The sequence below is a fragment of the Anolis sagrei genome, chromosome 5 (genome assembly GCF_037176765.1).
Source record: "Anolis sagrei isolate rAnoSag1 chromosome 5, rAnoSag1.mat, whole genome shotgun sequence".
NCBI lineage: Eukaryota > Metazoa > Chordata > Lepidosauria > Squamata > Dactyloidae > Anolis > Anolis sagrei.
This window is the reverse complement of record NC_090025.1, coordinates 3,571,058-3,598,160: the sequence shown is the minus strand read 5'-3', so window position 1 is coordinate 3,598,160 and position 27,103 is coordinate 3,571,058. Positions and strand designations below refer to the sequence as shown.

At 50.1% G+C, this 27,103-nt stretch overlaps 1 protein-coding gene across 1 annotated transcript; it reads left to right on the top strand.

Moving 5' to 3' along the window:
- DQX1 (DEAQ-box RNA dependent ATPase 1) lies at nt 1–26,970 on the top strand. Its single transcript, XM_060779509.2, has 12 exons — nt 1–179; nt 1,956–2,255; nt 12,140–12,333; nt 12,679–13,054; nt 14,995–15,243; nt 16,855–16,954; nt 17,056–17,211; nt 17,311–17,502; nt 20,740–20,865; nt 20,957–21,147; nt 25,499–25,689; nt 25,857–26,970. The coding sequence occupies exons 1-12, from the start codon at nt 21–23 to the stop codon at nt 26,062–26,064; spliced, it is 2,442 nt and encodes an 813-aa protein (XP_060635492.2). The 5' UTR covers nt 1–20; the 3' UTR covers nt 26,065–26,970.
- The last annotated feature ends 133 nt before the right edge of the window (nt 26,971–27,103 follow it).

Below are 27,103 nucleotides of genomic sequence, written 5' to 3'. Positions count from 1 at the left end.
GGTGTGAGTGACGTCATGGAATGGGTGGAGCGCCAGGCCGGAAGTGGAGCTGCTTTCCCCTTCTGCGATTGGCCAAGACGCGCTGCGGGGGAAGAGGGGGGCTGCGTCACGAGGAGGGGCGGGGCCAAGGCGCCTCACGGAGAAGGCGGAAGCGGAGACCCACCGGAAGCGAGGCAGGGGTGGGTCTCACCTGGGGAAAAGGCCGGAAGCAGCCCCCCCCTCTTTACCTGCCTCCACCTGTTGGGCGTAGGAAGGGGCTGCACTTCCGCCTCCTTCTGCATCCCCCTCCTTTTCCTTCCTTTCCCCTTCCTCTTCCGCCTTCTCTTCCCATCTTCCTGCTTCTTCTTCCCCTTCTTCTTCTTCTTCTTCCAACCCACTTCCTCCTTTTTTCCCCTTCCTCTTCCGCCTTCTCTTCCCATCCTCCTTCTTCCTCTCCTCTTCTTTTTCCTCCTTCCTTTTCTTCCTCTTCCTCCTTTCCTTCCTTTCCCCTTTCTCTTCCTCCTTCTCTTCCCATCCTCCTGCTTCTTCTTCCCCTTCTTCTTCCTACCCACTTCCTCCTTTTTCTCCCCTTCCTCTTCTTCTCTTCCCATCCCCCTGCTTCTTCTTCCCCTTCTTCCCCTTCTTCCCCTTCTTCCTCTTCTTCTTCTTCTTCTTCTTCTTCTTCCCTACTTCCTTTTTCTCCTCTTCCTCCTTCTCTTCCCATCCTCTCACTTCTTCCCCTTCTTCCTAACCACTTCCTCCTTTTTCTCCCCTTCCTCCTTCTCTTCCCATCCTCCTGCTTCTTCTTCCCCTTCTTCTTCCTCCTACCCACTTCCTCCTTCTTCTCCCCTTCCTCCTTCTCTTCCCATCCTCCTGCCTCTTCTTCCTCTTCTTCTTCCTACCCACTTCCTCCTTTTCCTCCTTCTCTTCCCATCCTCCTACTTCTTCCCTTTCTTCTTCTTCCTTCCCACTTCCTCTTTTTCTCCTCTTCCTCCTTTTCTTCCCATCCTCCTGCTCCTTCTTCCCCTTCTTCTTCTTCCTACCCACTTCCTCCTTTTTCTCCCCTTCGTCTTCCTCCTTCTCTTCCCATCATCCTACTTCTTCCCCTTCTTCCTAACCACTTCCTCCTTTTTCTCCCCTTCCTCTTCCTCCTTCTCTTCCCTTCCTCCTGCTTCTTATTCCCCTTCTTTTTCCTACCGACTTCCTCCTTTTTCTCCCCTTCCTCTTCCTCCTTCCCTGCATCCTTCCTTTACTTCCTCCTCCTCTTCTATCTTCTCCTTTCTCTCCTCACCTCCTCCTGTTTCTTCTTCCCCTTCTCCTTCCTCCTTGTTTTTCTTCTCCTTCCTCCTCTTCCTTTATTTCCTCCTTCTCTTCCTCCTAACCCCCTTCCCTGCATCTCACAAGTTTTCCTTCCTTCTCTCTCCCCTCCTTCCTATTCCTATTTCCTCTCGTTTTCCTTCCTTCTCTCTCCCCTCCTTCCTCTTCTTATTTCCTCTATTTCTCTTCAAGTTTTCCTTCCTCCTCTCTCCCCTCCTTCCTCTTCCTATTTCCTCTATTTCCTCTCATTTTCCTTCCTTCTTTCTCCCCTCCTTCCTCTTCCTATTTTATTTCCTCTCAAGTTTTCCTTCCTTCTCTCTCCCCTCTTTCCTCTTCCTATTTCCTCTATTTCCTCTCATTTTCCTTCCTTCTTTCTCCCCTCCTTCCTCTTCCTATTTTATTTCCTCTCAAGTTTTCCTTCCTCCTCTCTCCCCTCCTTCCTCTTCCTATTTCCTCTATTTCCTCTCAAGCTTTCCTTTCTTCTCTCTCTCCTCCTTCCTCTTCCTATTTCCTTTTTTCCTCTCAAGTTTTTCTTCCTTTTCTCTCCCCTCCTTCCTCTTCCTATTTCCTTTACTTCCTTCCTTCTTCTTGCTCCTTGGCCAGGGAGAGTATCCTTGGGGCAGACCTTCTAAGTCCCTCCCCATCTCTCCTTTCTGCAGGTCTTCCTTCTCATGGCGTCTTCTTCGTCAGAGGGGCAGGAGCCCCCCTTGGAGGATGGGGAGGGGGTCCCGGAGGAAGAGGCAACCTTGGCGGAGGAACTATCGCTGGGTTTTGGGGGCGACCTGGAAGTGAACCCCTTTGATGGGCTGCCCTTCTCCTCCCGCTACTATGAGCTGCTGCGCCAGCGCCGGGCCCTGCCCATCTGGGGGTCCAAATTCGCCTTCATGGAGCTGATGGAGGGCGAGGCTGGGGGTGTCGTCCTCATCTCCGGGGAACCGGGCACTGGAAAGAGCACCCAGGTGAGTGGATTGTGCCCGGCCTCCCTTTGGGGTTCCCTCCTGGCTCTTTTGAGTGGCAGGGGGAAATAACAGAAGAAACCGTGCAGAGACTCGTTAGCAGTACGTGTAAAAATATATATTGTAGACCTTGTGGACAACAAGTTAAACATGAGCCAGGAATGTCATGCAGCAGCTCAAAAAGCCAATGGGATTTTAGCCTGCATCAATAGGAACCTAGTGTCTAGATCCAGGGAAGTCCTGCTCCCCATGCTCTATTCCACTTTGGTTAGACCACTTTACCTGGAATATTGTGTCCAATTCTGGGCACCACAATCCAAGAGAGATATTGACAAAATGATCAAGGGTCAACTAAAATGATCAAGGGTCTTGAGAACAAACCCTATGAGGAGCGGCTTGAAGAGCTGGGCATGTTTACACTGCAGAAGCGAAGACTGAGAGGAGACATGATGAGGGCCACGTGTAAATATGTGAAAGGGTGTCATAAGTGCGAGGGAGCAGGCTTGTTTTCTTCTGCCCTGGAGACTAGGATGCAATGGAACAATATATTGTCGAAGGCTTTCATGGCCGGAGTCACTGTGTTGTTGTAGGTTTTTTCAGGCTATATGGCCATGTTCTAGAGGCATTCTCTCCTGACGTTTCACCTGCATCTGTGGCAAGCCTCCTCAGAGGTGTTGAAGGCCTTCATGGCCGGAATCACTGGGTTGTTGTAGGTTTTATGGCCATGGTCGAGAGGCATTCTCTCCTGATGTTTCGCCTGCATCTGTGGCAAGCATCCTCAGAGGTAGTGAGGTCTGTTGGAACTAGGCAAAAGGGGTTTATATACCTGTGGAATGACCAGGGTGGGACAAAGGACTCTTGTCTGCTGGAGCTAGGTGTGAATGTTTCAACACAAGCCTGTGGACAATTTCAACAGAAAGGAGAAAACAATGAATATGAACAAAATCTGGCTAGCAGTATTTAAAAAACTCTAAGATTACAACAGCACAACAACAGAGAGGAAACAAACAAGGACATCTAATCACCTCTCAACAAAAGATTGCCCCAGGCACTTTCAAGCCATTATATGCTAATCAGGGTGGTCAGTTGAAACATTCACACTTAGCTCCATTCATGCTTAAAACTGGCTGGGTTGGCCTACCTGGGACAGATATGTCTTTAAATGGGTTTTAGATTCCAACAACTCATTTAATTGTCGGAGCTCTTCCGGCAGGTCATTCCACATTCTTGTTTTCTGCCAGGCCTCCTTTTGGGGTTCCCTTCTGGCCATTCTAAGTGGCATCGCAAAGGAGAGGAAGAAGGGGCAGTGGGAAGGGGATTTCTTGAGGCTAGAGTTGGGGGTCCCTGCCAAAGGCCCAAGTCAAGCATAGCCCTTTCTGTTGGGTGAGTGGGCTTATTAACAAAAGACCCTCCTCATAACTTTATTAAGTTATTAGCCACAGCATGACCCGGCACCAGTAGCGTTTAATAGCCTAGCAGTTCCAGGCGTAACTTCTAACTGCCTGGGGGAATCCTTTGTTGAGAGGTGGTTAGCTGTCCCTTATTGTTTCTTGTCTGGAGTTCCCCTGTCTTTGAATATTCTTTCTTTACTGTTCCAATTTTAGAGTTTTTTAAATACTGTGAGCCATATTGTGTTCATTTTCATGGTTTCCTCCTTTCTGTTGAAATTGTCCACATGCTTCACGTGGATTTCAGTGTGTGTCGCCCGACATGGTGGTTGTGAGAGTGGTCCAGCATGTCTGCGTTCTCAAATAATATGATGTGCCTGGGTTGGTTCTTTAAGTGCTCTGCTATGGCTGACTTCTGTGGTTGAAGTAGTCAGCATGCCTTTCATGTTCCTTGATTTATTTCTGGGTAATGCTGCATTTGGTGGTCCCTATGTGGACTTGTCCACAGATGCATAGTATGTGGTAGCTTTACACACAGCAGCCTTCACACTGGAGCTTTCTCAAACGAGGCTTCTCTCACACAGAGGTTTACCTCACACTCTTCAGGACGATACTAGCCTTGGCTCACTAACTGTAACAGGCTTTGGCCTACTCACTCTCCTCAGGACGACACTAGCTTTGTCCCACTGACTCTTACAGGCTTCGGCCTACTCACTCTCCTCAGGACGACACTAGCTTTGGCCCACTGACTCTTAAAGGCTTCAGCCTACTCACTCTCCTCAGGACGACACTAGCTTTGTCCCACTGACTCTAACAGGCTTCAGCCTACTCACTCTCCTCAGGACGACACTAGCTTTGGCCCACTGACTCTTAAAGGCTTCAGCCTACTCACTCTCCTTAGGACGACACTAGCTTTGGCCCACTGACTCTTACAGGCTTCGGCCTACTCACTCTCCTCAGGACGACACTAGCTTTGGCCCACTGACTCTTAAAGGCTTCAGCCTACTCACTCTCCTCAGGACGACACTAGCTTTGTCCCACTGACTCTAACAGGCTTCAGCCTACTCACTCTCCTCAGGACGACACTAGCTTTGGCCCACTGACTCTTAAAGGCTTCAGCCTACTCACTCTCCTTAGGACGACACTAACTTTGGCCCACTGACTCTTATAGGCTTCAGCCTACTCACTCTCTACAGGCTTTGGCCTACTCACTCTCTTCAGGACGACACTAGCTTTGGCCCACTTACTCTTAAAGGCTTCAGCCTACTTACTCTCCTTAGGACGGCACTAGCTTTGGCCCGCTGACTCTACAGGCTTTGGCCTACTCATTCTCTTCAGGACGACACTAGCTTTGGCCCACTTACTCTTAAAGGCTTCAGCCTACTCACTCTCCTTAGGACGACACTAGCTTTGGCCCACTTACTCTTAAAGGCTTCAGCCTACTCACTCTCCTTAGGGCGACACTAGCTTTGGCCTACTCACTCTCCTTAGGACGACACTAGCTTTGGCCTACTGACTCCTATAGGCTTCAGCCTACTCACTCTCCTTAGGACGACACTAACTTTGGCACACTGACTCTAACAGACTTTGGCCTACTCACTCTCCTTAGTATGACACTAGCTTTGGCCCACTGACTCTCACAGGCTTTGGCCTACTCACTCTCCTCAGGACGACACAAGCTTTGGTCCACTGACTTTTAACAGGCTTCAGCCTACTCACTCTCCTTAGGAAAACACTAGCTTCGGCCTACTCACTCTCCTCAGGACGACACTAGCTTTGGCCCACTGACTCTTACAGGCTTCGGCCTGCTCACTCTCCTCAGGACGACACTAGCTTTGGCCCACTGACTCTCACAGGCTTTGGCCTACTCACTTTCCTCAGGACGACACTAACTTTGGCCCACTGACTCTAACAGGCTTCGGCCTACTCACTCTCCTTAGTACGACACTAGCTTTGGCCCACTGACTCTCACAGGCTTTGGCCTACTCACTCTCCTCGGGATGACACTAGCTTTGGCACACTGACTCTACCAGGCTTTGGCCTACTCACTCTCCTCAGGACGACACTAGCTTCGGCCCACTGACTCTAACAGGCTTTGGCCTACTCACTCTCTCCAGGACAACACTAGCTTTGGCCCACTGACTCTAACAGACTTTGGCCTACTCACTCTCTTCAAGACAATACTAGCTTTGGCCTAGTGACTCTTATAGTCTTCAGCCTACTCACTCTCCTTAGGACGACACTAGCTTTGGCACACTGACTCTAACACACTTCGGCCTACTCACTCTCCTCAGGACGACACTAGCTGTGGCACACTGACTCTAACACGCTTCGGCCTACTCACTCTCCTTAGGGCCACACTAGCTTTGTCCCACTGACTCTAACACGCTTCGGCCTACTCACTCTCTTCAGGACGACACTAGCTTTGGCCCACTTACTCTTAAAGGCTTCAGCCTACTCACTCTCCTTAGGACGACACTAGCTTTGGCCCACTTACTCTTAAAGGCTTCAGCCTACTCACTCTCCTTAGGGCGACACTAGCTTTGGCCTACTCACTCTCCTTAGGACGACACTAGCTTTGGCCTACTGACTCCTATAGGCTTCAGCCTACTCACTCTCCTTAGGACGACACTAACTTTGGCACACTGACTCTAACAGACTTTGGCCTACTCACTCTCCTTAGTATGACACTAGCTTTGGCCCACTGACTCTCACAGGCTTTGGCCTACTCACTCTCCTCAGGACGACACAAGCTTTGGTCCACTGACTTTTAACAGGCTTCAGCCTACTCACTCTCCTTAGGAAAACACTAGCTTCGGCCTACTCACTCTCCTCAGGACGACACTAGCTTTGGCCCACTGACTCTTACAGGCTTCGGCCTGCTCACTCTCCTCAGGACGACACTAGCTTTGGCCCACTGACTCTCACAGGCTTTGGCCTACTCACTTTCCTCAGGACGACACTAACTTTGGCCCACTGACTCTAACAGGCTTCGGCCTACTCACTCTCCTTAGTACGACACTAGCTTTGGCCCACTGACTCTACCAGGCTTTGGCCTACTCACTCTCCTCAGGACGACACTAGCTTTGGCCCACTTACTCTTAAAGGCTTCAGCCTACTCACTCTCCTTAGGACGACACTAGCTTTGGCCCACTTACTCTTAAAGGCTTCAGCCTACTCACTCTCCTTAGGGCGACACTAGCTTTGGCCTACTCACTCTCCTTAGGACGACACTAGCTTTGGCCTACTGACTCCTATAGGCTTCAGCCTACTCACTCTCCTTAGGACGACACTAACTTTGGCACACTGACTCTAACAGACTTTGGCCTACTCACTCTCCTTAGTATGACACTAGCTTTGGCCCACTGACTCTCACAGGCTTTGGCCTACTCACTCTCCTCAGGACGACACAAGCTTTGGTCCACTGACTTTTAACAGGCTTCAGCCTACTCACTCTCCTTAGGAAAACACTAGCTTCGGCCTACTCACTCTCCTCAGGACGACACTAGCTTTGGCCCACTGACTCTTACAGGCTTCGGCCTGCTCACTCTCCTCAGGACGACACTAGCTTTGGCCCACTGACTCTCACAGGCTTTGGCCTACTCACTTTCCTCAGGACGACACTAACTTTGGCCCACTGACTCTAACAGGCTTCGGCCTACTCACTCTCCTTAGTACGACACTAGCTTTGGCCCACTGACTCTCACAGGCTTTGGCCTACTCACTCTCCTCGGGATGACACTAGCTTTGGCACACTGACTCTACCAGGCTTTGGCCTACTCACTCTCCTCAGGACGACACTAGCTTCGGCCCACTGACTCTAACAGGCTTTGGCCTACTCACTCTCTCCAGGACAACACTAGCTTTGGCCCACTGACTCTAACAGACTTTGGCCTACTCACTCTCTTCAAGACAATACTAGCTTTGGCCTAGTGACTCTTATAGTCTTCAGCCTACTCACTCTCCTTAGGGCCACACTAGCTTTGGCACACTGACTCTAACACACTTCGGCCTACTCACTCTCCTCAGGACGACACTAGCTTTGACACACTGACTCTTAACAGGCTTTGGCCTACTCACTCTCCTTAGGACGACACTAGCTTTGGCACACTGACTCTAACAGGCTTCGGCCTACTCACTCTCCTTAGGACGACACTAGCTTTGGCTCACTGACTCTAACGGGCTTCGGCCTACTCACTCTCCTCAGGATGACACTAGCTTTAGCTCACTGACTCTAACAGGCTTCGGCCTACTCACTCTCTTCAGGACGACACTAGCTTTGGCGCACTGACTCTTAAAGGCTTCAGCCTACTCACTCTCCTTAGGACGACACTAGCTTTGGCCCACTGACACTTAAAGGCTTCAGCCTACTCACTCTCCTTAGGACGACACTAACTTTGGCCCACTGACTCTTATAGGCTTCAGCCTACTCACTCTCTACAGGCTTTGGCCTACTCACTCTCTTCAGGACGACACTAGCTTTGGCCCACTTACTCTTAAAGGCTTCAGCCTACTTACTCTCCTTAGGACGGCACTAGCTTTGGCCCGCTGACTCTACAGGCTTTGGCCTACTCATTCTCTTCAGGACGACACTAGCTTTGGCCCACTTACTCTTAAAGGCTTCAGCCTACTCACTCTCCTTAGGATGACACTAGCTTTGGCCTACTCACTCTCCTTAGGACGACACTAGCTTTGGCCTACTGACTCCTATAGGCTTCAGCCTACTCACTCTCCTTAGGACGACACTAGCTTTGGCCCACTGACTCTCACAGGCTTTGGCCTACTCACTCTCCTCAGGACGACACTAACTTTGGCACACTGACTCTAACAGACTTTGGCCTACTCACTCTCTTCAGGAGGACACTAGCTTTGGCCCACTGACTCTAACAGGCTTCGGCCTACTCACTCTCCTTAGTATGACACTAGCTTTGGCCCACTGACTCTCACAGGCTTTGGCCTACTCACTCTCCTCAGGACGACACAAGCTTTGGTCCACTGACTTTTAACAGGCTTCAGCCTACTCACTCTCTTCAGGACGACACTAACTTTGGCACACTGACTCTAACAGGCTTTGGCCTACTCACTCTCTTCAGGACAGCACTAGCTTTGGCCCACTGACTCTTAAAGGCTTCAGCCTACTCACTCTCCTTAGGAAAACACTAGCTTCGGCCTACTCACTCTCATCAGGACGACACTAGCTTTGGCCCACTGACTCTTACAGGCTTCGGCCTGCTCACTCTCCTCAGGACGACACTAGCTTTGGCCCACTGACTCTCACAGGCTTTGGCCTACTCACTTTCCTCAGGACGACACTAACTTTGGCCCACTGACTCTAACAGGCTTCGGCCTACTCACTCTCCTTAGTACGACACTAGCTTTGGCCCACTGACTCTCACAGGCTTTGGCCTACTCACTCTCCTCGGGATGACACTAGCTTTGGCACACTGACTCTACCAGGCTTTGGCCTACTCACTCTCCTCAGGACGACACTAGCTTCGGCCCACTGACTCTAACAGGCTTTGGCCTACTCACTTTCTCCAGGACGACACTAGCTTTGGCCCACTGACTCTAACAGACTTTGGCCTACTCACTCTCTTCAGGACGACACTAACTTTGGCCCACTGACTCTAACACGCTTCGGCCTACTCACTCTCTTCAGGACGACACTAGCTTTGACACACTGACTCTTAACAGGCTTTGGCCTACTCACTCTCCTTAGGACGACACTAGCTTTGGCACACTGACTCTAACAGGCTTCGGCCTACTCACTCTCCTTAGGACGACACTAGCTTTGGCTCACTGACTCTAACGAGCTTCGGCCTACTCACTCTCCTCAGGATGACACTAGCTTTGGCTCACTGACTCTAACAGGCTTCGGCCTACTCACTCTCTTCAGGACGACACTAGCTTTGGCGCACTGACTCTCAAAGGCTTCAGCCTACTCACTCTCCTTAGGAAGACACTAGCTTTGGCCCACTGACTCTACAGGCTTTGGCCTACTCACTCTCTTCAGGACGACACTAGCTTTGGCCCACTTACTCTTAAAGGCTTCGGCCTACTCACTCTCTTCAGGACGACACTAGCTTTGGCACACTGACTGTAACAGGCTTTGGCCTACTCACTCTCCTCAGGACAACACTAGCTTTGCCACACTGACTCTTAACAGTTTTCGGCCTACTCACTCTCCTCAGGCCAACACTAGCTTTGGCACACTGACTCTAACAAGCTTCGGCCTACTCACTCTCTTCAGGACGACACTAGCTTTGGCACACTGACCGTAACAGGCTTTGGCCTACTCACTCTCCTCAGGACAACACTAGCTTTGGCACACAGACTCTAACAGTTTTCGGCCTACTCACTCTCCTCAGGACGACACTAACTTTGGCACACAGACTCTAACAAGCTTCGGCCTACTCACTCTCTTCAGGACGATACTAGCTTTGGCCTAGTGACTCTTATAGGCTTCAGCCTACTCACTCTCCTTAGGACGACACTATTTTTGGCCTACTCACTCTTATAGGCTTCGGCCTACTCACTCTCCTCAAGACGACATTAGCTTTGGCCTACTCACTCTCTTCAGGACGGCACTAGCTTAGGCCCACTATACAGGCTTTGGTCTGCGAACTCTTTCAGTGCTTGACTTAGACTTTTGTCATCCAAAATACCCATTTAATTTTTAATATTTCTGACTCTTCCTTCCTTTTGGAGCTTGTTGGCTAGGACTCAGGTGCAACTCCTAGTCTCAGGAAGGGCCTGGCCTTCCTCCCCAAGGTGCAGCGACTACCACCTCATCTTCCGGTCGCGGCTGTTGTCTTGGCCACCGAGCCTGTGGGGAAGCTTGCAAGGAGGCGGACTTTGGCCGGGTGTGGCCCTTCCTTGTCGCTCTCAGTCAACAATCCCTGAGCAAAGAGGAGCGACAGCACCTGTCCGACCACGGACGACCGCGGTGCCATCCTGGCTGGGCTCTCAGCCTGCAAATCAGAAAGATTCACAAACCTGTTGTGTTTCCTTTGCTGCCTGCACCCTTGTCCAGAGTCTCACTTTTTATCTCTGGATCAAAAAGGCTTTTGCAAAAATAAACAAGAATATCAAGCTTCAGTGGAGACACCTTTTCCTCATTGCAACAGCTTTTTCAGGAGTGGATTTCCCTTCCTTCCAAGGGGAAGATTCCTCTCACATCCTGTTGTCTCAGCCTCGTTTGCAACTATGTGTTGTTTGCAAGTCAGATGTTTATAACTCTGGGACTGCCTGTATATTAAATAGATATCAAGCATTTGCTGGTAACAAAGCAGCATTTGGATAGCTTGCTAAACAGCCTGATTTTCCTTTTTTCCCCCTGGACTACAGTGGAAACATTTTCTGCAGAGTCCATTGTAAACACTGCACGTTGTTGCTAACAGATTTGTGTTAATGGGTGCCATCCAGAAACTAGATCTAGGGAAGTCATGCTCCCCATGCTCTATTCCTCCTTGGTTAGACTACACCTGGAATATTGTGTCCAATTCTGGGCACCACAATTCAAGAGAGATATTGACAAGCTGGAATGTGTCCAGAGGAAGAGGGCGACTCAAATGATCAAGGGTCTGGAGAACAAGCCCTATGAGGAACGGCTTAAGGAGCTGGGCATGTTTAGCCTGAAGAAGAGAAGGCTGAGAGGAGATAGGATAGCCATGTCTAATAAATAGGTGAGAGGAAGCCACAGGGAGGAGGGAGCAGATCAGGGGTCTGGAGAACAAGCCCAATGAGGAGCAGCTTAAGGAGCTGGGCATGTTTAGCCTGAAGAAGAGAAGGCTGAGAGGAGATAGGATAGCCATGTCTAATAAATAGGTGAGAGGAAGCCACAGGGAGGAGGGAGCAGATCAGGGGTCTGGAGAACAAGCCCAATGAGGAGCGGCTTAAGGAGCTGGGCATGTTTAGCCTGAAGAACAGAAGGCTGAGAGGAGATATGATAGCCATGTATAAATATGTGAGAGGAAGCCACAGGGAGGAGGGAGCAGATCAGGGGTCTGGAGAACAAGCCCTATGAGGAGCGGCTTAAGGAGCTGGGCATGTTTAGCCTGAAGAACAGAAGGCTGAGAGGGGATATGATAGCCATGTATAAATATGTGAGAGGAAGCCACAGGGAGGACGGGGCAAGCTTGTTTACTGCTTCCATGAAGATTAGGACAAGGAACAATGGCTTCAAACTACAAGAAAGGAGATTCCATCTGAACATGAGGAAGAACTTCCTGACTGTGAGAGCCGTTCAGAGTGTGGTGGAGGCTCCTTCTTTGGAATCTTTTAAGCAGAGGGTGGATGACCATCTGTCAGGGGTGATTTGAATGCAATATTCCTGCTTCTTGGCAGAATGGGGTTGGACTGGATGGCCCATGAGGTCTCTTCCAACTCTTGGATTCTATGATTGCTGGCAATTTACCAGCTGTGCTAAAGCCTAGCCCAGAAGAGAGCCCCTTACCCCCTATTTCTATTCATTCCCCCCTTCCCCCCCCCCCTCCCCAGGTGCCCCAGTGGTGCGCGGAGCATGCCCTCTCACTGCAGTTCGCCCACGGCCAGGTGGTCTGCACCCAGCCTCACACCCTGGCTGCCCTCAGCCTTGCCCTCCGTGTGGCCGACGAGATGGACCTCAACGTGGGCCACGAGGTGGGCTACTGCGTCCCCTACGACGACTGCTGCACCTCTGAGACAATCCTCAGGTGGGGGACCTCTTCTTGGGACAGGGGGGTGGGGTGTTTACCTTCTGGAGGTGAGTGCTAATAAGGCAGGCATGGGCAACTTTGGCCCTCCAGTAGGCTGTTAGGTATTGTGGGAGTTAAAGTCCAAAACACCTGGAGGGCCAAAGTTTGCCTGTCCTGTAATAAGGGGATGGCAGGGTCAAAACATGCCCTCATCAGCTTCCTTGCTCCTTCCAAGGTTTCTGATCCAGATCCTGGATGGCAGAGGCCTGAACATATACCTGCATACCTGCCTTTCTCCTTTCTTGGGCGCTGCAGGTGTGCAGTTGTGTTTCTCTGCTCCTGTCGAACTTGTGTGGGTTTCAGGTTCTGCTCGGATGAGGTGCTTCTGCGAGAGATGACCTCGGACCCTCTGCTGCGCCAGTACGGGGCGGTGGTCCTCGACGAGACCCAGGCCCGCACGGTGCCCACTGACCTCCTGCTGGGCCTCCTGAAGGACGTCCAACGCCAGCGGCCGGAGCTGCGCCTTGTGGTGGTGACGGAGCCCCCCATGGAGCAGTCCCTGGGCCGCTTCTTCCCGGAAGCCCCCCTAGTGAGGGTCCCAGGGTCCGGCCCAGCACCCCACCTTGCCCACCAGGAGACCCCGCCGGGGGAACGTGTCTCAGCCGCCTCCCGGGCTGCCCTGGAGCTCCATCGGCGGAAGGAGCCTGGAGATGTGATGGTCTTCTTGGCCAGCGAACAGGTGAGCCTGGCGACAGAGGGGTCTCTGTGGGGACTGCTCACTCTACAGAATAGGAAATGAGAGCCTCTGTGGCCCTTGAGTACCAGCATGGGGATGTCCTCCATATATATTGCCGTAGTGTAGATTGCTAGAGGATGGCTGGGTGGGCGAGATGTTCATCCTCTTTTCTGCTGCTCTGGGACCCTGGTTGTAGCCCCCTTTGCAAAGTGCTTGAAGGCTTCACCTGGTTGAGGATGACTTGTTGGGTGAGTGGGCTTATTAACAAAAGACCATCCCCATAAATGTATAGCAGAGTAACTTAGCAGCGTGACCCAGCACTAGCATCCCAAAGTGATAAAAAGAATAAAAACACAGGGACCAATGTTATCTCTTCCATAGGAGGCGTTTCTTTATAGTAAAATAATAGTTTGCACTATTTACAAGAAGAAGGTAAAGTCCAACCTTCGCCCTGTAGCTTCACACACGAGGCTTTCTCATACCAAGGCTTACCTCACAGACAGGCCTTTTCTCCCACAGGGAGGCCTACTAACAATGAAGCCTATTTTCCCACTGAAGTGACCTCTCACACAGAGAGGTTTCTCTTACACAGAAAGGCTTCTCTCACACTGAGAGCTTCATATTGGAGCTCCACACACGAGGATTTCTCATACAGAGGCTTACCTCACAGACAGGCCTTTTCTCCCACAGTGAGGCCTACTAACAATGAGGCCTATTCTCCCACTGAGGCTATCTCTCACACAGAGAGGCTTCTCTCACACTGAGAGCTCTCTCAGACTGAGGCATTATTAAGCAACAGGCAAGCAATAGGTACGCCTGCTTATATTGCATCCATGTAATGAAATAATATGGTTGCACTATTTACAAAAACAAGGTTTCCATGACAAAGTTCAACCTTCACACTGGAGCTTCACACATGAGGCTTTCTCTTACCAAGGCTTACCTCACAGACATGCCTTTTCTCTCACAGTGAGGCCTACTAACAACGAAGCCTATTCTCAGAGAGGCTTCTCTCACACTGAGAGCTCTCTCAGACTGAGGTGTTACTAAGCAACAAGCAAGCAATAGGCACACCTGCTTATATTGTATTCATGTAGCGAAATAATATGGTCGCACTATTTACAAGAACAAGATTTCCATGACGTATAAAGTTCAGCCTTCACACTGGAGCTTCACACACAAGGATTTCTCATACAGAGGTTTATCTCAAAGACAGGCCTTTTCTCCCACAGTGAGGCCTACTAACAATGAAGCCTATTCTCCCACTGAAGCGATCTCTCACACTGAGGGCTCTCTCAGACTGAGCCGTTATCAAGTAACAGGCAAGCAATAGGCACGTCCGCTTATATTGTATCCATGTAGTGAAATAATATGGTTGCACTATTTACAAGAACAAGGTTTCCATGACAAATAAAGTTCAACCTTCACATTGGAGCTTCATACATGAGGCGTTCTCATACAGAGGCTTACCTCACAGACAGGCCTTTTCTTCCACAGGGAGGCCTACTAACAATGAGGCTTATTCTCTCACTGAAACGACCTCTCTCACACAGAGAGGCTTCTCTCCCACTGAGAGGCTTCTCTCCCACTGAGAGGCTTTTCTCACACTGAGAGGCTTTTCTCACACTGAGAGCTCTCTCAGACTGTTACTAAACAGACTGAGGTGTTACTTATATTGAACTGTAGCCTTGCTGAGTCATTGTACCCTTTCAGTGCTTTACTCACATTTTTGTAATTAAAAATATCTAGTTCGTATTTAATATTTCTAACATGGCTGCCTCCAGGTTGTGCGCAATTGCAGTTTGTGGGGCGAGATGTTCCTTGCTGATTGAGCCACTCCACTGTCTGGCTGTAGAGGGTGACCCTTAAGTGCCCATTTGGGTCCTTAACCTTCTACGCTTCCATTTGCTCTTTGGCCCCTGACCAGGATCTTCCTTCCGCAGGAGGTCAGTGCGTGTTGTGAGGCCATCCGCCTGGAGGCTGCCACCCTGGACCCTGCGCTGGGTCCGTTGTTGGTGCTGCCCCTCCACCCGGCCGTGGGGCGAGAGGTCCAGCGGGTGTACGAGGCCAGCCTGGATGCAACAGGCGGGGGCCGGATGCGCCGGATCATCGTCTCCCACTGGATGGCGGACGCGGCATTCTCCGTGGGGAGCGTCAGGCACGTGATTGACGCTGGTCTCGAGCTGCGTAGTGTGAGTATTTGCACGGCCATATATCTCTATCCAAGGGCCCAGAGACCCGAAGTGTATGGGGAACAGATATTGATCGGCCTATTGCTCATGCTAGCATTGAATGACCACTCCAGTGAGGTCTAGCTGGTGGCAGGGGATGGAAGGTGTTGTCCAGGCTTCTGGACAAGCCTGCATGGTGGGCATCTTGCCTTCCAGAGGATGGTAAAATTTATTTGTTTATTATTTACAATATTTATTTTCCTCCCTTCTCACCCCGCAGGGGACTCAGGGTGGATTACAATGTACATATGCATGGCAGACATTCAATGCCATAGACACACAACATATATAGACAGACACACAGAGGCTATTTAACATTCCAGCTTTTTTCATGAGAGTATTCTGGCCACCAGGGGAGCGGTCACTTCACCGTCCATTTGTGACACTGATGAAGTACTTCCTCATTCTTTGCATGCTTGCTGGAGATTTTTATGGCCTCGTAAATTAGCCTCCCCACATAAGCGGTACCTAAATTGTATTGTCGAAGGCTTTTATGGCCGGAATCACTGGGTGGTTGTAGGTTTTTTCGGGCTATATGGCCATGTTCTAGAGGCATTCTCTCCTGACGTTTCGCCTGCATCTATGGCAAGAATCCTCAGGGTTGTGAGGTCTGTTGGAACTAGGAAAATTGGGTTTATATATCTGTGGAATGACCAGGATGGGAGAAATGACTCTTGTCTGCTGGAGCTAGGTGGGAATGTTTCAACTGACCACCTTGATTAGCATTTGATGGCCTGGCAGTTGTTTGGTGTGGCTTGTTAGTGCCTGGGGCAATCTTTTGTTGAGAGGTGATTAGGTGTCCTTGTTTGCTTCCTCTCTGTTGTTTTGCTGTTGTAATTTTAGAGTTTTTTTAATACAGGTAGCCAGATTTTGTTCATTTTCATGGTTTCCTCCTTTCTGTTGAAATTGTCCAAACAACAGAGAGGAAACAATCAAGGACATCTAATCACCTCTCAACAAAAGATCGCCCCAGGCACCAACAAGCCACACCAAACAACTGCCAGGCCATCAAATGCTAATCAAGGTGGTCAGTTGCGAAGCTTTTTACAGGTGGGGTAGAGAAAAAGCCCACACGTCCTACTGTAGGGCTCCAAACTATGAGACTGAACTGAAAGTCCCCCTTTCCCTCCAAAACCTGGGGAAAGGGGCGGATCTAAAGGCTCTAATGATGATTGATAGGTTGTTGGCCCTAGGCACCAACAAGCCACACCAAACAACTGCCAGGCCATCAAATGCTAATCAAGGTGGTCAGTTGCAAAGCTTTTTACAGGTGAGGTAGAGAAAAAGCCCACACGTCCTACTGTAGGGCTCCAAACTGTGAGACTGAACTGAAAGTCCCCTTTTCCCTCCAAAACCTGGGGAAGGGGGTGGATCTAAAGACTCTAATGATGATTGATAGGTTGTTGGCCCTATGACTGCAACCTGGGGAATTGCAAAAAAGCATAGCTGGAATAGATTCATGCAAACTAACAGTGCAAGAAAAGGAATCAAATCTCCTGGCACAGCCGTCTGTTTTGACAAGGCCCTCCATTGATCGGTCTTACACTGTGCCTCTCCCCCTGGAAAACACAGGTGTACAACCCCCAGATCCGCGCTGAGTCTCAGGTGCTGCGGCCCATAAGCAAGAAGCAGGCCGAGGCAAGGAGGCTGAGGGCAGCTGGGAGCCCCCCAGGTGAGCCCTTCCTTCAGGTGTGGTGTCTTGGGAGCGGGGGCCAATCAGCCTTCCCTCCTGCCCCACACTTCAGCCACGACACCTTCTCTGCTCCCTCGCAGGGTCCTGCCTGCGCCTCTATGCCGAGTCCGCCTATGCGCAGTTCCCAGACTTCCCTCCGGCCGGCATCACTGAGGCCAACTTAAGCCGCCTGGTCCTGCTCCTGAAGCGCCTGGACATTGCCGACATGGGGCAGTGCGACTTCCTTGACCGGCCAGGTGTGGGGTTCAGGGATGGGAGGTGGGAAAGGGATGGAAGGCGGTGTGTTGTCGTCCCCGCTGTGGGCCTGACCAGCCTGCTCTCCCTTCCCTGTCCAGGGCCTGAGTCTCTCATGCAAGCCCTGGAAGACCTGGACTACCTGGCCGCCCTGGATGACGACGGGAACCTCTCCGAGGTGGGCATCATCATGTCCGAGTTCCCCCTCGACCCCCAGCTTGCCAAGGCCCTCCTGGCCGCCTGCGAGTTCGACTGCGTGGATGAGATGCTCACCTTGGCCGCCATGCTGACAGGTACGCGCTCTGCCTCTAACCAGGTTGTGTTGCAGTGTCTGGCCCCCTCCTTGCTGGACTCTCACCCCCCTTTGTCTCTTCTCTGAGGCCAGAGCAGACATGGGGAAACTCTGGCCCTCCAGGTGTTTTGGATTTCAACTCCCACCATTCCTAACGGCCTCTGGCCCTTTCCTTTCCCCCTTCAGCTGATTAAGAGTTGCAATTAATCACCCTGATTAGTATTGAATAGACTGTTGCAACCCAGAGCAGGAAACTGGACCCTCAGACACAATCCACAACATTTGACTTCGGGAAAAACAATCCTTTTTTATTGAAGAAAGATGAGTAAAAAAATAGAGGAAATATGCAAGGTAAAAAGCCACAGTAAAAATCAGCAACAAGAAATGTCCATGAACAAGATCAAAAACCCACAGTAACGCTGCTAAATCCTGGAACCTATTAGCAATCCACTAACCGTACTTGAAGCAACTAGGAAGCCTCTTAGGAATAAGGCAGCTGGAATCAGGAGACCTGCCAAGGATGATGCTTGAATCTGGAACGATGCCTGGTCTGAATTGGCTTCCAGGCGTGAGGTAATTAAGGCCGAGAAATCTATTACGTGACACGCCAGAAGGCTTTGTTTGCATTTCTTTCAATCTAGCTGACCTTCGTACACTTTGAGATTCCCCCCTGCTCTGCCAAATCTGCCTCATTAGAGAGACCAGGTGTCAGATTCTCTGGAGAACTGAGATTGGAAGGAAAAGGGAGTGAAAGTTCACCGCTTGGCTCTGAAACATTCTCATGGGAACTTTTGCTTTCCAAGCCTGCAGGAGTTTCACTACACAAACCGTCATCTTCTACATTGACCTCAGAACTGACATCTTCATTGGCATCAGGAAATACAATCAGAGAATCAGGTTCAGGTTCACGCACAGGCTGAACCCCAACGTAGCCTTGCAGCTTCAAGGCCTGGCTGATTCCTGCCTGGGGGAATCCTTTGTCGGGAGTTGTTAGCTGGCCCTGATTGTTTCATATCTGGAATTCCTGTTTTGTTCTTTATTTACTGCACTAGTGGCCAGATTTTGTTTATTTTCATGGTTTTCTCTTACTACTAGTATTAAAAAACTCTAAAATTATGGCAGTAACTAAAGATGAATTGCGTTGGACTACGCTCCCCTCACTTCTTTAAAACCCTCCTACCAAATATATCCTACCTTGTTCATGCCCAGCAATTAATTTTTAAATTTTAAACTATTACATTTGGCCTGGCCATAGGTTTTTAAATCCTTGTGTGTTATTGTTTATATGTGATTTATATTAATTTGTATTGCATTGTATTGTTTTGCTTATTGCTTTCCTGTTTTATTGACGTGTTGTTGGGCTTGGCCTTATGTAAGCCGCACCGAGTCCCTTGGGGAGATGGTGGCGGGGTATAAATAAAGTATTGTCATTATTACTAGCTGTCCCCTGCCACACGTTGCTGTGGCCCAGTCTTGTGATCTGGAAAATACGGTAATGAGAAAGTGTTGGTTTCTAATATATGTGATTCCTTTCTGCTTGTGAGTAAACAGGATTTCTTGTTGTTTCTTTGTCAGTGTTGATGTGGAGATTGACTGGTTTGCCTACTCTGGAATATGCAACATATCATTGTCCTTCTTTAGGGGTCCCTTTCAAATCTATGACACTATATCTCTGTGTGAGAGAGAATCATATCTATCTATCTATCTATCTATCTATCTATATTTATGACTGGATGGCTCTTTGTCAGGAGGGCTCTGATTACATTTTCTTGCCCTGGTGAAGAGAGTTGGACTGGATGGCCTTAAGTATTTTCTGTTGGTCATGGGGGTTCTGTGTGGGAAGTTTGCCCCATTTCTGTCGTTTGTGGGTTTCAGAATGCTCTTTAATTGTAGTGAACTATAAATCCCAGTAACTACAAATCCCAAATGTCAAGGTCTATTTTCTCCAAACTCCATCTGTGTTTATAGTTGGGCATATGGAATTTTTGTGTCAAGTTTGGTCCAGATCCATCATTGTTTGAGTCCACAGTGCTCTCTGAATGTAGGTGAACTACAACTCCCAAACTCAAGGTCAATGCCCACCAAACCCTTCCAGTGTGTTCTGTTGGTCATGGAAGTCCTATATACCATGTTTGGTTCAATTCCATCATTGGTGGAGTTCAGAATGCGCTTTGATTGTAGGTGAACTATAAATCTCAGTAACTACAAATCCCAAATGTCAAGGTCTATTTTCTCCAAACTCCATCTGTGTTCATATTTAGGCATATGGAATTTTTGTGTCAAGTTTGGTCCAGATCCATCATTGTTTGAGTCCACAGTGCTCTCTGAATGTAGGTGAACTACAACTCCCAAACTCAAGGTCAATGCCCACCAAACCCTTCCAGTGTGTTCTGTTGGTCATGGAAGTCCTATATGCCATGTTTGGTTCAATTCCATCATTGGTGGAGTTCAGAATGCGCTTTGATTGTAGGTGAACTATAAATCCCAGTAACTACAAATCCCAAATGTCAAGGTCTATTTCCTCCAAACTCCATCTGTGTTCATATTTGGGCATATGGAATATTCGTGCCAAGTTTAGTCCAGATCCATCATTGTTTGGTCCAGGTCCATCATTGTTTGAGTCCACAGTGCTCTCTGGATGTGGGTGAACTACAATTCCCAAACTCAAGGTCAATGTCCACCAAACCCTTCCAGTTTTTCTGTTGGTCATGGGAGCCCTGTGTGCTAAGTTTGGCCCAATTCCATCATTGGTGGAGTTCAGAATGCTCTTTGATTGTAGGTAAACTATAAATCCCAGCAACGATAATTCCCAAATGACAAAATCAATTTTTTTGACTGGAGGACATACATTGAGTTGTTAGGTGTCTTGTGTCCAAATTTGGTGTCAACTCCCCCAGGGGTTTTTGAGTTCTGATGGTATCACAAACGAACATTACATTTTTATTTATATAGATTATTTATTACGACCACTCTGAAAGGAGGGGAATTCCAGACAAGAAACAAATCAGGGCCAGCTAACCCCCTAGTCAAGAGAGGCCTTTCCCCGAACCCCGTCTGCCATGCAACGTCCTTTGGTGGCTTCCAGAGCCACCGGGAGTGGGGCGTGGCAGAATTTTGATTGGGGGGGGGGTAGCTTCTAGAGCAGCTGGGGGGGGCAGCATTGTGATTTGGGGGGGGGGGGCATCCTTTTTCTGTGCTTCTGCCTGAATTGGCCTTCTGTCTCTTTCTCCCTCCGCAGCCTGGCCGTGCTTCCTGACTCCCCAGAATCGTTGGGAGGAAGCGGTGTCCGCGCGGCAACGAGCCTTGCTTCACCCGGCGGGAGACCACTTCACCCTCATCAACATCTTCAATGCTTTCCACCAGCGTGAGTGACACCTCTGGGTAGTGGGAAGGTGCTGGGGCCACTGGACAGCTACCCACTCCTACCACTTCCCTTCCTGCTTTGCCTCCCTCAGAGAGTGACCCGGAGAGCTGGTGCCGGAAGCATGGGGTGAGCGAGGGGGCGCTGCGTCTGGCGGGGGCCGTGCGGGCAGAGCTCCTGGAGGTCATGCAGCGGATCGAGCTGCCTGTCTCCCCGCCGGCCTTCGGCTCGGACAGCAACGTCCTCCAACTCAAGCAAGCCCTGCTCTCGGGCTTCTTCCTCAAGGTGAGTCCATGGGACTGGGGCAAACTGGGAGAAGTCCAGTCAAGCCAGGGCAGGGCAGGGGAAGAGGTCTCAGGCAGAGAGGGGCTGAGGGGGGCACAAGCCAAAGAAGGGGTTTTGGATGCCTCCTTCCCTCCTTGGAAGGTCCCATCTGGGCAGCTTCTTCCTTGTTCCACTGTGTCTTCCAGTAATATCATAGAATCATAGAATCCTAGAGTTGGAAGAGACCTCCTGGGCCATCCAGTCCAACCCCATTCTGCCAAGAAGCAGGAATATTGCATTCAAATCACCCCTGACAGATGGCCATCCAGCCTCTGCTTAAAAGCTTCCAAAGAAGGAGCCTCCACCACACTCCGGGGCAGAGAGTTCCACTGCTGAACAGCTCTAACAGTCAGGAAGTTCTTCCTCATGTTCAGATGGAATCTCCTCTCTTGTCGTTTGAAGCCATTCTTCCCTTGCATCCTAGTCTCCAAGGAAGCAGAAAGGAAGCTTGCTCCCTCCTCCCCGTGGCTTCCTCTCGCATATTTATACATGGCTATCATATCTCCTCTCAGCCTTCTCTTCTTCAGGCTAAACATGCCCAGCTCCTTAAACCGCTCCTCATTGGGCTTGTTCTCCAGACCCCTGATCTGCTCCCTCCTCCCTGTGGCTTCCTCTCACCTATTTATTAGACATGGCTATCCTATCTCCTCTCAGCCTTCTCTTCTTCAGGCTAAACATGCCCAGCTCCTTAAGCCGCTCCTCATAGGGCTTGTTCTCCAGACCCTGGATCATTTTAGTCACCCTCCTCTGGACACATTCCAGCTTGTCAATATCTCTCTTGAATTGTGGTGCCCAGAATTGGACACAATATTCCAGATGTGGTCTGACCAAGGCAGAATAGAGCATGGGGAGCATGACTTCCTTAGATCTAGACACTATGCTCCTATTGATGCAGGCCAAAATCCCATTGGCTTTTTGCCGCCACATCACATTCTTGGCTCATGTTTAACTTCCTGTCCACGAGGACTCCAAGATCTTTTTCACACGTACTGCTCTCGAGCCAGGCGTCCCCCATTCTGTCTCTTTGCATTTCATTTTTTCTGCCAAAGTGGAGTATCTTGCTGGCTTTATCCTCCATTCTATGTCATCAGTGAGGATGGGTGTTGTAATCCAGAGCAGGGAACGAGGCCCTAAGATAACTATCCACCACACTTGGCTGTGAAAAACAATCCTTTTTTATTGAAGAAAAATAGTTACAAAATAAAGGAAAAATGCGTCAAAAGCCACAGCAAAATCAGCAAACATGAATTTAAATGGACAAAACAAAACCCAAAGCCACACTGTAACATACTGGAACCGGTTAGCAATCCACTAACCGTGCTTGATATCCTAGAAATCTTTCAAGACCATGGCCAGGGAAACCAGCCATCAATCTGAAACGATGCCTGAACTGAGAAAGTCAGCCCGGCGGAAGGCACTTCAAGCCGAAGAATTGGTTCCGTGAACCGCCCCTCTGCTTTGAAGCCATTGTTTGTATTTCTCTTAATCGGGAAGACCTACGCAAGCTGAGTGATTTACTTCTGTCTTGCCAAATTTGGCCCCTTCTGTTGTCATTGCAGTTAACAGGTGCAGAAGGGAGGGAAAGGTCATGGCTTTCCTCTGAAACATTCTCATGAACACTGGTACTTTCATTTTCCAAATCTACAGAAGTTGCTTCCTCACTAATTTCAGGAACATTGGCCTTTTCCAAACCTACAGAAGTTTCTTTCTCACCAATTTCAGGAGCATTGGCATCAAGAGGTACATTTTCATTAGCATCAGTAAATATATTTTCATTAGCATCAGGAGGAACAAACAGAGAATCAGGTTCAAGTTCAAACTCAGGCTGAACCCCAACAATGGGAAGAGGAAGGATAGTGACTGGGTTGCTGTGTGTTTTTGGACTGTATGGACACATTCCAGTGGCATTCTCTTCTGACATTTTCCCTGCATCTGTGGCTGTTGGAGACCAGTCAATTGGAGTGTGTGTGTGTGTATGTGTGTGTGTATCTGCCTTTGAACTGATTGACTTGGCAGTTTCATGGCAACTCAGTGCTATTCAAGCTTCCATGAAACCAGGACAAGATCTTAACTTGATTCCAAACGATGCTTCATCTGACTACGTATCCTGTACTTGGGACTTTTATCTCCTCGTTAGCTGTGTCGCTTGCGCTCAGAAACTGGTTCGCTTTAGCTGAGAATTTCTTATCTTTTTCTCTCAGAGCCTGGCAGAATGCCGAAGCCACTGTTCTGCTTTCCTGTTTTGACTGATCTCCTCCCGTCTATCTATTTGCTCATTAATTTCTGCAGCTGGGCCAGTGCCGAGCTGTTTTCATGTTCCCAATCATGGCAACTTTCTGGTAACAATTCAGAGAGCACACCATCATCTCTGCACCCCTCAGGGACATTCTCATGGAAAATACACTTTGAACAGGGATCTCCTGATCATTCTCTGCATCAATATCACTGACCAAACCATTGCCATCTTGAAACCCATCTTGAAACTCATTGACATCACTCCCCACATCCATCCTGAAACAAAATCACAGGCAGAGCTCCAACAATACTCTGCTTGCCTTTCTAATGTAGACAGAATCATAGAATCCTAGAAACAAAGAGTTGGAAGAGACCTCCTGGGCCATCCAGTCCAACCCCATTCTGCCAAGAAGCAGGAATATTGCATTCAAATCACCCCTGACAAATGGCCATCCAGCCTCTGCTTAAAAGCTTCCAAAGAAGGAGCCTCCACCACACTCCGGGGCAGAGAGTTCCACTGCTGAACGGCTCTCAAAGTCAGGAAGTTCTTCCTCATGTTCAGATGGAATCTCCTCTCTTGTAGTTTGAAGCCATTGTTCCATTGCGTCCTAGTCTCCAGGGAAGCAGAAAGGAAGCTTTCTCCCCCCTCCCTGAGGCTTCCTCTCACATATTTATACATGGCTATTATATCTCCTCTCAGTCTTCTTTTCTTCAGGCTAAACATGCCCACCTCCTTAAGCTGCTCCTCATAGGGCTTGTTCTCCAGTCCCTTGATCATTTTAGTCGCCCTCCTCTGGACACATTCCAGCTTGCCAATATCTCTTGAATTGTGGTGCCCAGAATTGGACACAATATTCCAGGTGTGGTCTGACCAAGGCAGAATAGAGCATGGGGAGCATGACTTCCTTAGATCTAGGCACTATGCTCCTCTTGATGCAGGCCAAAATCCCATTGGCTTTTTTTGCCGCCACATCACATTGTTGGCTCATGTTTAACTTGTTGTCCACGAGGACTCCAAGATCTTTTTCACACGTACTGCTCTCGAGCCAGGCATTGTCCCCCATTCTGTATCTTTGCATTTCGTTTTTCCTGCCAAAGTGGAGTATCTTGCATTTGTCCCTGTTGAACTTCATTGTGTGAGTTTTGGCCCATCATCTCTCTAATCTGTCAAGATCGTTTTGAATTCTGCTCCTGTCCTCTGGACTATTGGCTATCCCTCCCAATTTGGTGTCGTCTGCAAACTTGATCCTGCCTTCTAGCCCTTCATCTCAGTCATTAATCAAGATGTTGAACAGGACCGGGCCCAGGATGGAACCCTGTGGATGGCTCTCCGCTCGTCACTTCTTTCCAGGATGAAGAGGAGGAAACCTTGGGGAGAATCACCCTCTGGGTTCGTCCATTTAACCAATTCCAGATCCACCTCACCGTAGTTTTGCCTAGCCCACACTGGACTAGTTTCCTTGCCAGAAGGTCATGGGGGACCTTGTCCAAGAAGGCCTTCCTGAAGTCCAGGTACGCTCCATCCACGGCATCATTCCTCGCATCTACCCAGCTTGTAGCTCTATCAAAAAAAGAGATCAGATGAGTCTGGCATGACTTGTTTTTGATAAATCCATGTGGACTCTTAGCAATGACCGCATTTGTTTCTAAGTGTTTGCAGACCACTTCCTTAACAATCTTTTCCAGAATCTTGCCTGGAAAGCCGCTCCATTGCCCTTCAAAGACTGATAAGGGCTTCTTTGTTAATAAGCGAGCTGACCTTCGATGTGCTCCATGAGATACTCTATGTTGATGAAACATTCATCTTCGATCTAACCGTTGCTCATTAGCTCCTCCGCCTGGAGTTGTCTCTTCCTCCCCTGAGCTCATTTCTGCCTCTGATCATCCATCTCTAGGGAACTGCCTTTCTGGAATGTGGGGCAGAGAGCTCTCCTTTTCAGGGCTTGAACTCTCCTGATTCTCTTGCTCATCAGCAGGCCCAGAATCCCCAGTGAGATCAGGCACAGGCACCATCAAAGGCTGGACTACAACAGTGAGGTTGAATTCCAACGCCCCCTCCCTCCCTCCTTCTCCACAGGTGGCCCGGGACATCGATGGCTCCGGCAACTACCTGCTGCTGACCCACAAGCACCTGGCCCAGCTGCCCCCCAGTTGCTGCTACCGCCTGCGCCGGCCTCCCCCGCGGCCTCCCCCCTGGCTGCTCTACCACGAGTTCACCATCTCCCAGGACAACTGCCTCAGCGTCGTCTCCGAAATCCAGCCAGAGATGTGAGCATCACCTTGGGGTGGAGGGGGGTGGGGTGGTGGTGGTGGTATAGACGTCATGCATGTCTATGAGGGCATAGCTGGGCCTGTGGGGGCCTCACTTTGGTTTGTGCCTTGAGCTTAATAAACAGCCTTCCGAAAGATGTTGACCTCGTCTTCCCTCCCTGCAGGCTGGCCCAACTGGCCCCCCAGTACTACCTGAGCAACCTCCCGCCCAGCGAGAGCCGGGACCTGCTGCTGGAGCTGCGAGAGAAGCTCTCCGGCGAGGAGGAGGAGGAGGGGGAGGAGGAGTCGTCACCCACACAAGACGAGGGGGCCAACACCTCCAAGGCTGCCACTGCCTCTGAGGGCAGAGAAGACGTCTGCGTGGTGCAATGAGGCCGGAGTGAGGCTAGCTTGGATCTGCCCAGCTCCCCAAAGTGTCTCTCCTGTCCTCACTGGGGAAAGGAAGAGAAGGAGAAAGAGGGCCTCAGGCCTGCATCGTGGTCATTGTCTGGGGTGGGACGTGGTCCTCTGGGTCACGGGGACGCCTGGTGTGTAGAAGTCTGGGTGCTTTCCTGGAAGAGGAAGGGACTCAAAGCCATGCATCCCATGAGCGCCTTGTGGAGCAGCTCCCACCTGCCCCCAGCCACCTGGAGGCCAGGTACGAGGCCAGGTACGAGGCCAGGTAGGAAGCCAGGTAGGAGGGGCTGAGCTGGGGTGATGGTGCTCCTCTCAACGTAGACTCACGCCCTTCCTTCACCTGCAGAGGGGATTCTGGGAGTGCCAGTGAACTCCTCCCCAGAGCAATAGCAGTGCTCAACTCAGAGGACCACCAAGCTCCTACCTGCCCTCAAAGCCACTGGATGGGACTTGGCTGGTCAGCGGTCGTCTGACTCACCGCTAGACCTTCCTGGGGCAGGAGACCCCTCGTGATGAGTTGGGGGCGAGAAGAAGGCCACTCACGAAGGAAACAGCCTGGGGAGCCCTTTCCTTTGGAGGTCTTGCTCGCCCTTGACTTCCCAGCGGTCTTGATCTCCCATTGGTTTTGGCCTGCATCCCTTTGGCCTTCTGTGTGGCAGGAAGCCCCAGACGGGGGATTTTCCCACAAGGGAGGAGGGTGGGCGCGGGATATGTGTATGTGATTTGCCTGTGGAATTCTCACGGCAGTGATTGTGAGTGTTTTGTCTTTGTGGGCCGATCGGGATGGACACAAGCACAATCTGGCTGCCCTCCGCGTTGACTCCTTTCGGCCCGAGAAGCCGCTTCGTCAAGAGGTCCATTAAACCTTTTACACTCCTGAAATGTGTCCGGTGCAGTTTTGAATGGGCAAAAGGCAAGGGCTGTGTCACTGAGCACGGGGGGACGCAATCTGCAGGCTTGACCGTTCAACCAGGGCAGAAGGTGCATCAAACCAAATCCTTGCCGGTCATAAGAA